The sequence below is a fragment of the Sesamum indicum genome, linkage group LG8 (assembly GCF_026168435.1).
Source record: "Sesamum indicum cultivar Baizhima isolate 11 linkage group LG8, ASM2616843v1, whole genome shotgun sequence".
Taxonomy (NCBI): domain Eukaryota; kingdom Viridiplantae; phylum Streptophyta; class Magnoliopsida; order Lamiales; family Pedaliaceae; genus Sesamum; species Sesamum indicum.
In genome coordinates, this window is record NC_142664.1 from 19,161,619 (window position 1) to 19,181,614 (window position 19,996).

Genomic DNA, 19,996 nt, shown 5'->3' on the forward strand with positions numbered 1-19,996 from the left:
TTTTCTTCTGGAAGATCTTCAACTGATGCTGGGTTAGACTCTTCTTCATGCCAACTGGGTTGCTGTGATTGGGAAATACAGAACTTCTTCATATAATTTAGCTAAAGATGTGGAAAGGAACTTGTTGTTTTTGGGGGGAATTAATTGGTCAATCCAATACTAGATCATCTCATATAAGTTGGAACTTTGTATGGCGCACAAAAGTCCTACATATAAGATCCGAGTTTTCTTGCAGAAACGCTATCCCAGTTCCCTACTTGTCAAAATCTGTTGAGGAGAAAGATTGTTGTACGGCCGAGGGGTTGCGGAAGATGCAATGCTGAAATAGAAGATGATATATCCATGCATTATTGCATTGTGATTTGTCTAGACAAACTAGGCTCTTTCTAACCTGCCTTGGAATGAACATAGTTCGACAGTGGGGAAACTCAATAGATTAGATTTCTTTTTCTGAAGCTAGGTACATATGAATTCCAAATATCAGTTGTAATTACGTTGGTGCTGTAGTAAAGTAGGAATAAATTTCTAATGGAGAACATTGCGCAAGGGTTTCCTCAAGTTGTCGCAGCAGGCTTTAGTCTACTTTGGTCTTATATTGATGCTCAATCCTCTTCTATTGTTATTCCTTCTATATATGTTGTAGAGGGTTTGTTTCTCCTTATTGTTTATATTGTGTATGTACTCTCATTGTCATGTCTTTGACCATCATGGTCTCTTTAGCAATGAAATGGAAGTGTGTTGTTTTAAAAAGAAAAGGCAATTTAAATCTTGTCTTGCCAACAACAAATGAAGGAAACACTATTGACTTGGTAATTCTAGAACAAATCTTGTGATTAAAAAAATAAATATCAATAAAATCATGAAGGACCAGCCGAATTATGCCACGTCATCAAGTAAATATAACAAAGTCTTAAATCCTATAATTATAAATAGGAGTGTCTTTTCAACAATTGAAGACACAATTCAAAATGCAAGTGAAAAAAATGAGCCAAGAAGAAGACAAGTGAAAACACAAAACTCAAAGCATAAAACATGATACAATTGAAGATACAAGTGAAGACACGAGCAGTTAAAGCAAGTTTGCTTCTCCTTCGGCCGCACGCTGTCGTGTGAATTCAATAACTCATGTCTCATGTGTGTGAGATTTTCACACACTTGCATTTCTACCACCAAATCAGCACATATCAAGCCTCACCGCCGCCGTTGCCACTCGCCAACCCTCCACCAACACCGCTACGAAAAATTTTTGGCATGTCTCCGACCACATGCACCAACAAACCGGTCGTCGTCCGACGACCATCACAGCCATGCCGGACGTATTTTGAGATTCCGTTCGACACGCCGCCAACACCACCGAAGCTGCTGAATTTTGCCAATTTTTTGCTTGTTTTTCGCTGACTACTTCTCTCTAAGATTCCTCTCACCGTCTCGTCAATTCGTGGGCCACCACTGGTATCAAGGCGATCATTTTCCCACAAACTATTGCTCGATTGACCAACTATTTGTTAGAATTGGTGACTCGAAAGCCAATTGGATTGGCGGTTTTGGAAACTATTTTAAAATTTTTATGAATATGATATTATCTTGATGAATATAGTAAGCATCCATCTGCGGCACCATATGTTTATTGTGCTTACTATTTATGTTGAACGGTATTTTAACGTCATAATAAATGCCCACAAACCAATTGAATAACCTATTTAGTTGGGTTACGCATTAGATGACAGCTATAAAATCAACTTTTGAGGGTTGGTTTAAAACATTTCAAGTTGAGGATCTTGAGATTGGGTATCGAGAGTCCTATAGAGACTTGCACGAAGTAGTGCATTCATTGGATGAGTGCCATGTTTCATCGGCGACACATATAGGATGTCTATGCAATTTTAGTGGATTAGTCGACAGGGTTGTTAACTGGTTGAACTGACTCACGGAACCGTCATATGGAAGTCTTGGAGGCTTGGTCGGTATGACTTAAATTCCCGACTAATATAGGATTAATCCTTGGACTTGAGGAATCATAGCAATCGCATGCATATGATGGCTATATCTTGGATCTAGAGCGAGATAACTTTGTCGTCGATGTGGTCGTTATAAGTCTTGTCCAGTGTAATCGAAGTACGTAGTGAGAACGATGGATTCAAGATAGAATCCGTCCCCTGTCAGTAATGATGGATATATCTCCTATGCGCTTTGAGATGGTTTCGACTCTCTAAGTCTATGGCCAAAGCGATTGGTCGAATGATAAATGATTTCCTTTGCCGATCAATAAAGTAAACGCATATCAAGTACTCAGCACAGTTGTCTGGTCCAGGATGGGAACTGACGTTCAATTCCATACCCTAAACTAAGGCCGGGAGATGGGCAACGGAAGGACCGTACTTGCATGGAACTCGTGAGCCTAAATGTTCACGTTAACATTCACCTAGTCTCTAGTGCCATGGATCGTTGCTAGACGGCTACCCATGGTGACGGGCGTTTTTAATTAATGGGTAATTGAAAATAATTAATTAAATTAGATTTAATGAATTATTTGTGCTGGATAGAAAATCCAAGTCTAGTTGAGGGTGAACCTAAAGAGTCACACACAAATCACTATGGAATTGGTGGAATTAATTTAGAATTAATTCGAGAACAAATGAATTAATTTAACTGGATTAAATTAATTCAAGGAGAATATATAAATGATTGGATCATTTATTTAATAATCCATTTGATGGATGACTCAAGATTAATTAAGTGGATTAATTAATTTTGAACTTAACACCTTTAAATCAATCGGATTAATTCATTAGGTTCGACTTAATTAATTGATTGGATCAATTAATTAGTATTTGGGTTTAGATTCATTTAATTGGATTAAATGAATCTTTGGACTTAGTTGGGCTAAAATTAATTTAATTAATTATTGTCCAATGAATTTTGGTTGGGCTTGATTTAATTTGATTATATCAAGCCCGGTGCATACTTGAAGTCCAAGCTCATTTGAGGGAGGTTGGAGCAAGTTAAGAAGGAGTTGAAATTCCTCACCATGATGGAGTGGTTATTTCATCATGGTTGAAGGTTATATGCATATGTGTGTATAGGTTGTCTTGGTGGCAAACTTGGTAGTTATTGAATTTTGAATTAAATTTTATGTAATATACAAAACTACAAAACATATAGAAACTAACCTATGACAAAAGCCACGAAATTCTGCTCCAATTAAATTACATGTGACTCTTTAGGTTCACTTTTTAACTAGACTTGGGCTAGTGTCCAACACTATTATTAATTATATCTAATTTAATTAACAATTCTTGATTATCCCTGAATCAAGAAAGCCCGTTGCCATAGGTGGCTGTCTAGCAACGGTCCATGGCACTAGAGGCCAGGTGAATATCCATGTGAACATTTAGGTTCTCGAGTCCATACAGGTTCAACCCTTCCGTCTACCGTCTCCTGGCCTTAGTCTAGGGTATGGAACTAGGTATCGGTTCTCATCCTGGACTAGGCTTCTATGCTTAATGAAACGTTACGCCAAGTTTCTCAACATCAGACCAAGTCTCCAAGGCTTCATATGACGATCCCTGCAAGTCAGTTCAGTTGATTCGACACCTAGTCAATCAACCTACTCTCAGTGCAAGTCTCTATAGGACTCTCGATGCCTATTCTCGAGGTCCTCGACTTAGAGCGTTTCAAACCCAACCTTTTGGCACTCGGTTTCATGACCGCCATCTAATGCGCGGTCCAACTGCACGGTTGTCAATTTGGTCTGTGGGTTTTGTTATGATGTTTAAATAAATGCAAACATGCATAATGAGCACAACAAAGTAGATGCCAAAATAGGCGAGTACTCATTTTATTCACTAAAATAATATTACATAGTATCAATTAATTGTCAGAATACATCTAGGCCAATCTAATTGGCTTTTTTATCATTTATTCTTACATTAGGCCTACTATTTCTATCTTCAAGGAAAGTCCTCCATAACTAGATACCGGTTGACAGCAGACTCAAATAAAAGGGCATTCCTCTATCATCTAGATGTGTTTGTTTCTTGAAGGAAGAGGAGAGTATCCCTCACCTTTTCCTTGATAACAAGGTTTCTCTAGAAGTCTAGAGCATCTTTGCCTCCAAGTTTCAACTCAGTATTCCAGTTACAAACAACTTTTTAATGATCCTTCAAGCCTAGAAAAGCAACATTTCTAATCAACCTCACATCAGAGATATTCTTCCTCCACTGATCATGTGGAACACTTGGATTTGCATGAATGCTTCCATATTTTGAGGGGGCTCCTTTCAAAGCTAATCGTCTTATGTCACAAACCCTCAATTATCTTCATCTTCTGGGTAAAGCCAATCTCATGAGAGCTATACACTAGAAAGGGGACAGACCTATTGCATCTCTTCTTAAAATTCCTGTTACCCAACATAAGATATCACCAGAATCTCAATCGTTAATTGGATTAAGCAAGATAGGTGATGGTTCAAATGAACACGGATAGTGCCTCAAAAGGAAATCCAGGGGTTGTAGGGGAAGGTGGTATCATCAGAAATTATCTTGCTCAGGCTGTCCTTGCATTTCAGGAGCATCTTGGCCTCATATCCAACACAGCAGCAGAATTGAAAGCTATCTATAGAGGTGTGAAATTGTGCATTGATAGCAACATTAAAATAATTTGGGTGGATACAGATGCCAACGTCGCCCTCAAACTCATTTCCTCTCCCCCCAAGGGCCTTGGCACCTTCAAAATCTGCTGCAACAAATTAAAAATCTTCTATCCCAAATTGAGTTCAAGATATCACACATCTTTAGCGAGGGTAACAAAGTGGCCGATTATTTTGCTAACCAAGCATGTTTCAATCGACATCTTACCATTCTATCCCCTGATAATATGACATGTATTCCTAAAGGTTTGATTAGACTTGACGCTTGTTCCTTCCCTGCTATTAGAATCAGAAGTACTAGTACCTTTAATTTCAGTTAAAACACTTTCTATGAAATTAGGGGTACTTCATTATTGATTGGTTCTTTGTTGATACTTGTTGTCCTATTTGAACCTTTTTTGTGTTGTTTATGTGATTTTACCTAGATGGATTCCTTTGAGGTTACTTATTTCGTATGGTTGATGTTGTGGAGAATGTTTCCCTCTGTTTTTGTTTGGATACCTTCTGGTTTTGTCACTTCATTCTGTTCTTGTTTATTTGGTCATTTGTTGTTGTAGCCAGTAGGTTTTTTGCAGGTTTTATGAACCCTTTTCACAAGTGTTATGTGATTCATGATGTGGTGGGATAATAAGAATTTTTTGACTCACCATAATTTTTCTATTACACCTATTAGTGTCTTTTGCTATAAGGGAGTAGTACTCACCACAGGTAGCTCTCCCCGCTTTAACTATTTTTTTGCGCATTTTAATATAGAAAAACTGGGACTTTGAAAAGCTCCCCCCACCTCTAGGTGGCTTTTTTTTAAAAAAAAAAGTGAAGACACGAGCAAAAAAACATTCAAAATGTTCGAAAAATCCTCTATACTGCAAATAAAGGAAAAGCCACGAAGTTCAAGGCAAAATTCAAGGCGTTTATTGTGGAAATAATACAAATCCAAAAGTTTGATTCGGAAACAAATTGAAAGACCCACGAATTAACATTTCAAGACACAAATCCACCTTGGCGAAAGACCAAAACTTCAATTTCACCAAAACATACCCAAAGTTCAAGTCAAAAATTCCAAGTTCATAGCATTTAATTTGAAAATAAGTAAAAAAATCCTCGAATTAGCGTGATCGAAGATCCAAGTCAACATTGGAGGAGATCAAAGCGTTAAGCTCCATCTTCAAAATGGTCAAATCAAAAATTGCTTTCTTGAAGTGAAGAATTAGAGGAGTCAACTAGAGATTTCACTTCTCTAATTCTTCACTTTAAGAAGGCGATTTTGATTTTGGCAACCTTGAAGGTGGAGCTTGATGCTTTGATCTCCTTCGATGTTGATTTGGATCTTCAATAATGTTAATTTGAGAATTTTTTGACTTGTTTCTAAACTAAACATTATGAACTTGGAATGCTTGATGTGAACTTGGAGTTTCTTCGTGGAGTTGGAGATTTGATCTTGCGCCAATGGGGATTTGTGCTCTGATAACGCTAATTCGCGGTATTTTGGCTTGTTCTCGAATCAAACATTGAAGTTTATTGATCTTTGTGACAAATGCCTTGATTTTTTGCCTTGAATAAAAGGGATCTTCCTTGATTTATGCTAGAGAAGATTTAGGGATTTCTTGAATGGCTTTTACTTATGTCTTCACTTGTATTTTTAATTGTGCATTGTTTTGTGTCTTGAGTTTTTCATTTGCGTTTTGAATTGTGTCTTGATTGGTGTCTTCAATTATTGAAAAAACACCCATATTTATAATTGTAGGGTGGAAAACTTTGCTATATTTACTTGATAACGTGGCACAATTTAATTGGTCATTTATGATTTGTTTGACATCTATTTCCTTAATCACAAGATGTGATCTAAAATATCAAATTATTGGTATTTGCTTCATTTGTTGGTAAGACAAAATTTAAATTACCTTAAATAATTTGATTATGCATACATGGTGATATAATTTTCCCATCAATTAATATTTTATTCTAAAAAAAATATAAAAATGATGGCAAAATATATACACATTAATATATAATTGACAATAAATTTCTACACCTGCAATTAAAAAAGAATAATGATTTGAGGATAATTCTAAAAAAAATTTATAAATTGATAGAAAAAATGCATGTGTTATGCATGTAGCAGGATTTCCCCATAATTTATGAATTTTCAACTAGAATTTTCCTCAAATTGCTGTTTTTATTTAATTGCAGGATTGAATTACCATAATTGATTTCAACAAAACCAAGATTGCAACTCTCCTATAAGTATAAGACTAAAATTAATATGTCAAAACCAACATCTCGATAGTATTATAAGTAATGTTCATTTAAGGACAAGAAAGTATAACAAAAAAATAATAATAATAATAATTAGGACAGAAAGAGTGAGAAAGAGAGGATGACAACGTCAAATTGTTGAGAGAGAAAAACACACACACACACACAAAAGATACCTTATTTTCCATTATCTCATCAAAGTTAAAGAAAGCCCTACAGCATTGATTAGAGGGTCCAGACTCCTTCCAGGTTCTTGACCCTCCCTCCAAAAAATTGAATGATTTTGAAGAAATGAACAATATTAGCCTGCACTAAGTTTAGTCACTTTTTCACATATATATATGTAGGAAATTTAGCCTCAATGAACTCAAATCTAACCATGTTAATTAGCTCAATAATTGTTTTCAAAATAAACCTAAGAAAAATAGCTTCATTTCAAACAGCTATGTTGGCGGGAAGAATCTGTTTAGGTTAAACGGCAACGTGTAGAATTCTTCGTTCCGGTTGTCGCCTCTGAACGTCCTGAACTTCACCCACCACGGCATCCCCCGGTCTTTCTTAGACTTCTCCACTTCTATTGTGTTGTCGAGGAAAACAGCGATGATCAACCCAACCGTGGGAGGGGACATGAATATGGTGTTCAAGAACGCGTTGAACTGCAAATGGGAAGGCATGAATTTAGAAAAAGAAGTCAATGTACATATATAGGTAATTTTGTGCAACAGCTATCAGTCTGAATCTTCTATTTCGAATCAATATTTCATCCTGTATTCAAGTTTACATAATATATTCTTTTTTTGAAATATACAGATGATGCAGATATTTGTACGTTTAATGTGCATATTTTACGTACACCAATTTAAAATAAAAGACTCATACCAGATAAATATGGTCTCTCTAATATTGCAAGACTATTAACCGGTCTGATGATAGACAAAATAATAAGAAAATAAATTTGGGTGGCATTTTTATTTTATGTGGTCGACTTTATGAAGGGCCACAAACGACCAAAAAGTATCCTATCGAATCATAAAAAGATTCTATCTATGTCGAGTGATCATAAAAGAAAAAGTATTTGAAAAAAAATCATTGACCTAACAAAGGCATTGAGGTTGAAGTACTTTACCCATCCAGCATTAGTGTGAACCAGTCCACGACGGGGAAGAACCCAATATTCGTCAAAAAATTGAGGAATCGAGATCCCAAGAAAGAGGGAAAGACCAGTAATAAAGAGGTTTCTCATGGAGTTCATATTAGTAAATTGAAGAAACGATAAACCGACAGATCCTGCATGCGAACAAACAAGCTATTACAGAAGTGAACTAAAATTTTGGAAAGAAAAACTTTGTACATGTAATATCATACCTACAAGGCCAAATAGGACACAGTATAATGCAGCAAATATCGGAAATGGTATAGATGCGAAAACGGCTCCAAATTTCCCTGCAATCCGTGTTAATTGAGTAGAAAAGAAAAAGAAGATCGTTAGTTGTGTTCAAATCCATAAATAAGTGCCTCGATGAGGACATAAGATCACTTAAACACCTGTTAATGTGATAGATGAGGATATCACAGAACAACTGGGATGAATTCTGCCCCAAATCATTTTCCAGACTCAAGGTATATGAATTTATCATATACTATACTATGAAACCAATCACTGTGCTTTTAATTATGGTGTTACACTCCACAAATATAATCTTCTCTTTTTCTTTTTCCTTCCACAGATGATTCTTGGCAGATATGATTAGATGAATAAAGTAGCAGTTTTTCTCCATCAGAAATGCAATGCATGGTGAGGCAACTGATACTGACCTAAGATAGAAAAGAAAATCATGAAGCCAGCGGAAATCTGAACAACTCTCCGGCTTCCAACTCGAGTTAGTCCAAGGAGCCCCACATTTTCCCTGAAAAAAATATCGCCAAATCATTTATCCAGTATAATTTTGTAAAGAGGAGTATCAAGATTTTACTATAAATCAAACAACAATGAATCGATTGCATGATAGTGATTACTCACACGGATACTGTAGAACCCGTGAGTGTCCCAAAAAGACCATCGAGCAAAATGCCTATCCCCTATCAAAGGAAAATGTAAATAACCACTTAGCGTTTTGCGAGAAAACATAATAACAGAAACAAAGTAAAGAAATACGAAACTATTAATAGCTCACCGTCATACCTAACGACGCTCAAAGTGGCCGACATGAAAATACAACAATATTCCACTTACATTTTTCATAACAGCATTTCAAACATATTTTTCCCATGTGGAAAGGACCACTTAATGTGAGATCGTTCCATAAGATTCCTTAATTTGCTTACAATAGTGCCAAACATCTAATGAGTTGATAGAAAACAAAAATATTAGAGCAAAAGCACAACAATTTCAGAATAAGCGCTTAAGTGAAATTAACAAATTTCTCAGTCAAGTACATGATAAATTAAGTGCAAGCCATTCATTCATTAAAATTAGACAAAAACAAAGAGAGAGTGTTAGCAACCACAAAACAAGAAGATAGATATAGAAAAATACATAAACTACAAGTTTAAATCATATTATGATACATAAACCACTCCATGGTTCCATCTCTTTTCTATGTGGATCATGAGGCGGGCAAGCTACTTTCTATTTACGTTTTCATGTAAGACATTTTCCATATATATATATATCAAATGAATACGGAGCACATTTAAAGGAAAGCTTTAAGGTAGTTAATTGATATTAAATTTTTGTTTTTCATAATCATTTTCTATGAAGCTTTTTTGGACCTTTCTCTCTTTGTTTCCATTATTTACTTACCAAATAATTAACCAAGTATTTAGTTTCCGTACTTGCAGTTTCAAATATTTAACGTGCAACAGATTGAAAGATATTAATAAATTATTTTCAATATATATAGATCCAAAACTAGCAGATAATACTTTGCATAAAAGTTGTTCTCTAGTATTAACAACATCTTAGCACTAATGTGCATTTGTTCAAAAACTAAATCAAAATGTTTTATTTTGATATCAATTAATACATATCCTATATACTTATCAAAATTAATGTATGTAGTAAACTCTTTGAATTTTAAAAATCATAAATGTTATGTTAGCCATCCAAATATCATTTTGTAAATTTTATTCTAATTTCTTAAATTACATATTCAAAACTATTTTTGCACAAATCCTTCTTTTTAGTGAATAAGTTTTAGATAAAGAGACGGTATCCTAAAATTTTATTTAACATGTATCCTAGAATAGTATTTAATCATTTTATTGATATCTAGATTTTCACAATTTTATAGAATACATTTACTTTTTCTTTATTTATCCTGAATTCTTTTTTCTTTGCAACTGTAACTTTTATCAAAATATATCTGAATTATGATTTTTTTTAGGTCATTTTATATTTTGGTGATGTAAACTTGGGCGGGGGGGGGGGGGGGGGCACCAAAATAATTCAAAATAACTCTTATTGGTTCGGATTTTTATAAGAACTTCACAAGCAAAAATTATATCTCATGTGAAATTCAAGTTGATATTTGCAACATCTTTTTAATTTGTTTTTATGATCTAATTTGGATAAGAGAAGAAGTTTTAATTTAATAGATTTTTTAAAATAAAAACAAAAAACTACTTTTACAATAATATAAATTAAATTTAATATCTATGCAAATTGATATATGGAAAATATTTATCAACATGAAACGCACAGGGCAAATACTACGACCTTAGCGTTATGATAGCATGCATACATATATATATATATATATTTACATAAATATTTTCTAGTGCTTGAACCTAGAGAAAAGAAACATAATGAATCAACAAAGCAAGCTATTTCATCATTTTTTTGTAAGTAAAATTGTTATGTATTTTTGCTCATCACTATGACGCTCGAGTAACAAAATATGCAATTAATAGTGTAACTTAATCTTTTCGCGGCAGATCGTGGGTTAACAACAAAAAGTAATGCAATACGAACAAGATAGATGAACCGGAGTAGAGTTTAATTGGCGTACCTGCCAACCAATGCCTCGACTCAGTACATAGGCTGGAGGTGGGGTGGCAATTGCCAGACGAGATGCTGCTTTGTATGCTCCAGTGGACTACAAATACAACCAAAGTCAAGTTGAATCTTATATAAGTTGTTGGGAACAAAAAAAAAATGATAAGACAATGTAAGTTGTATAAATAGATAGTCCATCAAGCATGAAACCCAAAGAAAAATCATTAATTAGATATTAAGGTTGATTTCCTCCCATCATACAAAACTATGTTTTATTGCTGAAGTTGGCAACCGAGATAAGTATGGAAATGGAATACCTTTTTTAGCACCACATCACCCAAAAATTTAGGATTCTAGATCATAGAATATTTATGTTGACAATAAATTATAGACAGATAAACTATGCATCAAAAGCACTAAGCCTAAATTTGGTAAAATTCCAATTTGTCCCCTTAATACATGTTCATTTGTGATAGATACTCTGTGGACTTCAAATTAAATTATTGAACTTTCATTTAAACTGGACTAAGTTACAAGAATCCTTCTTCTTTGTTCAAGATGATTAATAGAGAATACTATGCAAATTATATTTTTTCTTGGGCAAATTGCCATTTACCCACCTGTGTTATGGAAGGCAAACAACCCCCTTATAAAAAATAAAATAGTAATTTATCCTCACGTGTTTTTAATATGTAGCAATTCACAAAAAATGAAGCAAGCTACCTCCCTACTTAAGGAGGTAAATTGCTTAATTTTTTAAAACACAGAGGGGTAAATTGCTATTTATTTTTCATAAGGCGTAATTTGCTCATTTCCAATATCACATGAGGCTAAATTGCTATCCACCCTTTTTTCTTATCTATAATAATTTATCAATTTTAATGAAAAAATCTCCATCCCTATCCCTACTAGTAAAAAAGTAGGGATGTTCCCCACAATTTTAGTGATACTTAGAATATCCTCATAATATGTGGCTTTGAAATTATTTATCGATTAGATAGGCATGAACCTACATAGAAATTTTATCATATAAAAAACTAATATTTGGTTAGTATTTGATCTAGTATTTGGGTTCCTCCTACTCTTTTTGATAACCAATACTAAGTGAAATTAGAAAAATTCAAACATATATTCTATCTTCTTCTAATGGTAATCCTCTTTTAAATAATCAATTATGAAAAGTATTTTTCCTTAGTGTCACTTAAGTTGATTGCATAATAGCATAAGTACTTGTAAACATTTTGATCTCTTTTATATTATTAAACTGATTATATATGAAATTCAAAAAATCAAATTCTTAAATTAATAATCAAATACTGTTTTACATAAATTGTGTTATTTGAATTAGTGGCTTAAATTCTTTTTAATACGCAATTCTCATAAAGAAAACTATACAAATCATGCTATCAACTAAGTTAAGGATCTGAAGCTTAATATCAATAACTTTTACAATTACAAAAAAATCATTTTATGAAAGATGATTTCAAATAGTTAACATATATAGGTATTTATGAAAATTAATATTATTATCACCTTAAATTTTGATGTCGATGATATTTAATAAAATGTGTTACTTCGAAAAATTGAACTTAAACTTTGGTTTATAAAATATTTTATAAGTTTCTTGAACGATATAAATTCATTTATAAAAGGGTAAATCACAACCACCTTTCTTGAGGTTTAGCATAATTACAGATACCTCCTCATTGTCGGAAAACATACAAATACCCCTCTGATTTTAATGTCCGTCTAACAAGCCCATTCTGTTAGGTTTTCATCCAATTTTTTTGGTGAATTAACCAAAATGCCCTTCTATATTATAAATTATAATTTTATATATATTTTATAATTTTCTAAAATATTTTTATGAACTAATATTCCCTCTAGATTATTTATTTTGTCTACCCTCTAATTTTTTTACATTTTCTCAAAATATTTTTTTATTTTTGAAAAAATTCAACAAGGTTAAAATAGTAATGTTCACTTCACCATCTAGGTATACAATTATTTTTAATTTGAGGGGGGTATTTGTAATTTTTCAAACAACAAGAGGTATTCGTAATTATATCAAATTTCAGAGAAGATAGTTGTAATTTACCCTTTATAAAATGACTTAATTCCTTATTGATTTTCTATTACAATTTTTTACGGATTTGTATACATAATTTAACTTTTGAAGAATACATACACTTAATCTATATTTATATATACACATATTATATATGCTATATATATATGGAAAAAAAAGTATGAATAAGCTTAAAATACTTACATTATGTTTGTTTTCATTTCCAACTTATTTCCGAAACAAGTCAAAACATACCCAATGTTTGCCATCATTCAAAAACACCTTATTTAGGTGTTTTTAACTGTTTTAGCATAAAAACATACATATATATATATACACATATATACATAAATATATATAAAAAAGGCATGATTTGACAATGAATAGTAATTTTTGTCTCCCAGAATACAACATTAAACATATAATACTTATTTTAAATTATCTCCAAAGACATGATTTGACAATGAATAGTAATTTTTGTCACCCAAAACACAACATTAAATATATAATACTTATTTTAAATTATCTCCAAAAACAAATCCAAGCATACATACTATCTCTAACACACACTTGTTTATCTTTGTTTTTCTCTCTCTATTTTCACAAAACACAACAAAACACTCAGAAAACGAATCCAAACATTATGTTAATGTTTCTTAACTTCTTGAGAAGACAAAAATATGGAGAAAATCAGTTTTACCTATCTTGAATCCAAATTAGTACAAGTAAACTTAAGATTTTAAATAAATCGTATTAAAAGACATCATATTGATTACAATGAAATATAATTTGATAATTGAACATTGTAGTGCACTCCTTCTCTTTTTTCTTTTTCTCGGCATATCAAATAGGTATGGAAAAGAACATATACTACGAATGGTTAATATACCTTATGAAAACCTTATTTTAACGAAAAATCTAAAATTAGACTTATAAACTTAGTAGATAGATACTAATTCTATTTCATTCTTTTTTCTTTTGTTGTGAGGTAGACAAAGTAAATTTTTTGTTATGCATCCATTAAGTTACTCATGTAACAAAGAGCTATAATATTAATTTAATAGCAGAATAGCAATGCAATTTGTTAATAATAAAGCCAGTTAAAAAATCAAAGAGTATACAATTTAAACTCATGATCATATTATTATCGGACTGTAATCTTATTTAGATTTTCTACATAGCTTTAAAATGCTGAACATTGCAGTACTATAAACCTAAAAAGTTACTTTAATACTAAAATAAAAATTATAAGTTGTTCATATTTCATGATATGTATTTTGGTAAATATGTTTTCACAAAGAATTTTCCCATTATAAGCAACCTTTTCCGAATACTAAACTTTAGTATTTAAATGTACTTTTTGTTTTATTAGCGTGTCTTATATGGTGAATGAAAGAATTTCTTAATTATTCAGCAAAATAAATGTAACACATTGTTTTAATTAATTAATTAATTTGGCATGCATGAACGAGCGTATACTTATGCATAAAAGTTCCAACTAAAACTTGCTTATTATAAATACAAATCATAATAAGTACACTTTGGTGAATTGAACCTTTCCAAAGATGCACTTGAGTAGTTCAGACATCATTACAGTTATAAACTATTTCTTTTCTTAGTTAACCTTAAAAAGGGATATGATGTATTTTAATACCTTCTGAATTCTAACTATGGGTTCTGTATCCAAAAAAATAATTGGAAATTGACAGATTAAATAGAGTAATTCTTGAAACCAACTAAATTGAAAAGGTAGAGTCAGAAGTTCAAGAATGACTGTCCATTAGGCCACAACTGGGAAATGCAAAATGGAACTTATCTAAATGTTTTTCAAAAGTTTAACAGACAAACTGGACTTTAGAACAATACCTCAACCATTGAGACAAGAACAGCAGACATCATGGCAAAGGAATGACCTGCCGCAAACGTAGGTGGGCCCCACTGCAGAGGATACGGGAACTTGAACCTTAAAACAACAGAGAGTAGATTATTAGATTTCTGCAAAAAAAATTAAGTAAAAGTTTGGCAAAAGAATTACTACATAGACACACAACCATGGAGCTGTGGATATAAGATTTGCCCTGTCTGTACGGCAACTGACTTGAGTTTCACTCGGTTTGCCACGGTAAGCTCCACTAGCTGTTAGTATGAGGGAGTATATCCAAATAATGGAGACGCAGATCAATACAGGAAACCGTTCAAATATGGGGAAGTCCCTCAGTGGCTTAACATGCTTCAGATACTGAAAGCGGAAAACTGTTACTTGCATGAATGACAGAAAAGCCGGGACAAGAGCTTTTACAATTGAATCATGCAGGATCAACTCACTTGTGACAAGGCGATAACCAAGAAAAGCATTGGCAAACCAATTTCTACACAGTTACCTAGCTGCAAAACAGATAAGAAACGAGCATCTGTTAATAAACGAGCAATTATGGTTGTTGATTGTTTATCTTACACTGACTGTATAAAGAACCGATGGCTTTAGCACTTCCAGCATCTTGTACATCAAAGAATCATGGGGAGTGGGAACACGCAATTAATATCTTGACCTTTTTGCTAAAGAAAATATGCAGCATATCAATATGCTAATTTGTGCTGTAAATTTACTGAAATTAGAATGCTTGTTTAATATGCTGCCCACTTCAGACATTGTTATATTGTAAGCGTATGCACTTTCGTTTCTATACTTGCATTCAACTGAAACTATAGAAACTCACGAATCCAATATATATTTCTGGAGTTGAGATTCCATGTCACTGCAATGGAGTTGTGAAACACCATGGACATACTAATGAGGCGGCCATATTAATGAGGCAGGTTCAGAACATAGCGTTCATTGTCTCTATGTTTATAATTTTGTAGGCATTTTTGGTATTGCTGGAACAAGGATGGAAAATTCTGGAAACTCCAACAAACTAGACAGACTTGCTGCTAAAACAAGAATCAGTTATGGGAAATCTCTTGATATTTGCCTAGTAGAATCATATGAATATATGATTAACATAAAACCCAAGCAAATCTATGGAGATATAAGGAAATATCAACAGGAAAACTTACTGCTGGAAATCCTCGTTGAAATAAGCCCAAACCAACTAATCCAACGACAGGTGCCATTCCAAGGGGACTGAAGAAGCTGAGAATAAACAATCTAAAACTCATGAATGTTTCCACAAATGGAAGTTCTTTTAGCCTTCTAAGTAATTGGATGATAAAAACTGTACCGTGAAAAGAGACCCCACACTTGGCTGTACCCCAGAATTATTTGTATACTCGCAGCAACAATAAGAGCTCCTTGGATAGCTCTCATAGTTTGTGTAAATCTCTGTGAAACAGTCAAATATGAAATGTAAGTTTCAATTCCCCGTCAACATAGAAACCTATAAGCTCTAGCCTGCTTGAACTGTCGCTTTTACTATTTTAGTTGCGACATGCATACGGTATCTTCTAGTGATTTATCGAACTGCAAAACAAATTTATTGATCTAGGCGGAAGTAGTGAAGTCAATTTACACAGAACCATGTAATATTCAAAAGGTATAAACATCAAAAAGACCCTCGAGGTTGGGAGATGGGAATGGAAACAACAGGTACTTACTACATGAGGCTCATCAATCCGTTGCAATTGCGAGTCATTAATAATATATGCTATGGGAACAAGATAAGCAAAGGACCCTCCAACAACAGCAGGTAACCTGGTCCCAAAGAGGGCCTGAAGAAGGGTGTTGATGCCAGCTACAAAAAGCAATGTCTGAATAACTCGTGCTTTATCCCCCTGTGTATTGGTGAACACATAGCTTAGTGAGAGGGAAAAGGGAACTTTTCAAACTAGTTAAACTATATGTTTTGCTTGATATATCTAAAAGCCTTAAGACCAAGTTATAAAGACCAAGAACTGAGGAAAGAAAATATTTAGAAGTGATATTGGCCCAACCATCTCGTATGTATGTGATACCAAATTGACCATTAAAGATAAATGGTCCTAAGGTTGGAGAAGAAGATTCAATTTCCTTGAAACACGTCTAACTTGTGAAGAAACTTGATTTGCCATAACGAGCTAAACAAAAGGTAAACCAGGAAAAGAAAAAACACTAAAGGAGCTCAATATTTGCGTGAGTAAAACTTCTCGAAAGACTGACCAGTTTCTAGCTACCTTATCAAATCAGTCAAGATTCGCCTTTTAAGCAGACAAAATAACTAAAAAACAAATACGAGATCAGCTTACATCAGATCCACCCATCGTAGGGACAAGCACTGTGGGAATCATCACACTTGTGCCAAGCACTAAAATGTAGTTCTGAAATGCTAACAAAATGGTTTCAGCTGCAGATAGAAAATAAAAAATCAGGGGGTTTAGAGAATTTAATATTTCTTCTTTTATGGCTAAATGACATCTGTTACATTCATATCGAAGTGGTAGCAGAAGAATTATCTATATACGCTAACTTCCTTGTTTGGTATCAAACAAAACTAATCTGTATTAGCTTGCCAAGAAAATACTTGACAAATAACTAACATAAGTTTTACCAGAAGCACCAAGTCAAGAATCATAGTTGATGATTCTCCTTTAATAACTGGAGAGAGAATTTATGCAAGTGAAAAGCATGCAAAATCTTTTGTTTTTTTAAATTTTAATAGCAAAAGCTTATGGGAATATTAGGAAGGATGCGTTTGTTTGGCCTGCACAGAGATGGCACTTGGCTAGTTCACCAGAAATGGAAATCCAGCTTTTCATATGCCTGCATTTGTGGTCAGATTTCAAATCTTCACTTTTGTACTATTGGAACACATTAGTCTTGCAAATTTTAGCTTATTACATGGTACCATGAATACAGAAACACATAAAGTAAAATTGTCAGATTCCAAATGCATAAGAAGTCAATTCTCACCCAACAAAAAGGACTGCATTTAAGTGTCCCTACAGCTTCAGTTTCACGTACAATTGTCATTGTAGCTAGCATTTTAACCAGAGGTATCTTTGGCATACAATAGTAGCATAAACAGTCTTTCACATAACAGAACAAAAGTTGAATAGGCAAAGAAGATTTCCTCATCATAATCACTTATATGATTTTGTTCAAGGGCCTTACAAAATTCATAGAACTTTGAAAGTGAGGTTATTTTGAGACAATGGGGAAAATGACATAAGAATCAAGAAATCTTGCCCGGCATTTCTTAAAATCACTGTCTATTATTTGTTGTATCAAGCTCTTTTCTACTTTTAGTACTTCAAAATTTTAGTAGATGCATTCATTTGTTCAAGATAAACTATTACCAAGAGAGAAGTTCTTTTTGGCATACTCATGACAAATAGAACGAATGAGATACATTCTTAACTAAACAAATCAACACACTAAAAAGATGCTCACTTCAAACATTCACAAAACAGTGTCCAATTCGTATCTCATTTAGTAGCTTACATAGCAAAATCCCATGAGTCTAATTACACATTTTTACAGTCCCATTAGTCACAAAACTCATCACAACCAAAAAATAGCCGTAACTCCACACACAGAAACTGACAGAGGTACAAGGGTTGAAAAGAAACAGCCTTTATAACTATAAACTAACATCATTAATCACAACGGAGCAAAGTTCCAGCTTTTGTCAGGTCAATAAATGAGGCTTTCCCCCACTCAACTAATCCCACACAACACCGTTTCTTGATTTTTGAACCAAAAAACCCTTCAACCCCACCAGAACACACGGAACTGTTCTAATAAATGTACAAGCAAACTCCATAAACATTCAGATGACGAGAAACAACAAACAAACACACACATGCCACCCACGAAACTGAAACTCTTTATGCCTATATGCTATGTCCGCTTAAAGTGTAAGGGAGAAAAACGATGCAACGTACGCCATGGAGGATTAGAATCAATGCAGTACTCAAGGTCCTGAAGCTGCTCCATGGGAGGGTGTGCAATGTCACCCATCACTCCGTCTTTCTTGTGTGTATCTCCGTGCGTGTGTGAGGGAGAATAAGAAGAAGAACAAGAACAAGAAGAAACAGAAGAATGAAGGGATGAACTAAGAACAAAGTAAAGCAGCAGCAACAGCAGATAGAGAAGAAAAAAAAAGTTGGAAAAAGTGCAGTCGAGAAGAATATATAAAAGAGAGAGAGAGAGAGAGAGAGAGAGAGGAGAGAGAAGGAACAAATATGCCACTCACGTACCAAAAAAGCGAGCAAATGGGAATATAAACACACACATACATCTATACGTATATATATATATATATCTACACTAATATAAAATAAAATAAAATAAATTCTCGACACTCACAAACAATAATTAATAATAATACTGCACTAATTTTTTATAAAATAAAAAAAAATATTTTTTATGATAAAATAACTGTCTTATTCAATTTTTCAAAATTTACATTAATTAATATTTTTTTATTTTTTTATTTTTATAATATATAAATATATATATTTTATTCTTATTTATAATATATAAAATTATTTATTATATGCACGTAGAAATAATATATCACAATAATCATTATATACATATAGATACAAGAAAACACACACACACACTTGTGTAGGGGTTTTCCCACATATCATGCGACGATAGATAGGCCTTGGCTTTTTGAATTTATATTCCATATCTGTTATTACGTTGTCGGCACTTTGCCACTCTTTCTCCACTTATTTACGGTTTCGCCACTGCAACACCCAAAACCAAAACATCCATCTATTAAATGCCGATTTCTGTGTAATTTCAGTTCGTGTGACAATAAATGCGACATCATGAACAATAGTCTCAATTATTTATATTTATTGCGACTTTGTCTTAGTGCATTACACTCAACAAAAATAATATAACATCCTAGGATTCTACTTTATTATTTTTCTTTAAAAAAATCAACTGATCCTGTAAACATAGATTGAATAACAAAAAATGTTATAATTATAAATATTTTATTTTATTTAAAAATTTTAAATACTTATTATTTGTCTAAGGAATAGTGTTACGAGGGAGTATTTTTGTTAAACAACTGTTAATTTTGTGAAATTGCAT

The 19,996-nt window shown here is 33.2% G+C and overlaps 1 protein-coding gene across 1 annotated transcript; it reads right to left on the reverse strand.

The window, feature by feature from the left end:
• Positions 1-7,066: 7,066 nt before the first annotated feature.
• Positions 7,067-19,137, reverse strand: LOC105168126 (Xanthine/uracil permease family protein). The gene is made up of 14 exons (XM_011088074.3): positions 18,829-19,137; positions 17,191-17,288; positions 16,564-16,740; positions 16,191-16,291; positions 16,027-16,102; positions 15,295-15,354; positions 15,021-15,208; positions 14,836-14,932; positions 10,915-11,001; positions 8,925-8,983; positions 8,720-8,811; positions 8,270-8,347; positions 8,031-8,191; positions 7,067-7,560 (listed from the first exon to the last, which is right to left on the reverse strand). The coding sequence occupies exons 1-14, from the start codon at positions 18,902-18,904 to the stop codon at positions 7,348-7,350; spliced, it is 1,563 nt and encodes a 520-aa protein (XP_011086376.1). The 5' UTR covers positions 18,905-19,137; the 3' UTR covers positions 7,067-7,347.
• Positions 19,138-19,996: the final 859 nt, after the last annotated feature.

Bases quoted from the DNA above. Each gene is read 5' to 3' on its own strand.
- LOC105168126 (XM_011088074.3), bottom strand. From the start codon at position 18,904: ATGGGTGACATTGCACACCCTCCCATGGAGCAGCTTCAGGACCTTGAG. The intron at 15,209-15,294 runs GTGAGTTGATCC...TTCCGCTTTCAG, and splicing joins TGGTTATCGCCTTGTCACAA to TATCTGAAGCATGTTAAGCC. The intron at 8,984-10,914 runs GTACGCCAATTA...TTCCTTTGATAG, and splicing joins GTCGAGGCATTGGTTGGCAG to GGGATAGGCATTTTGCTCGA.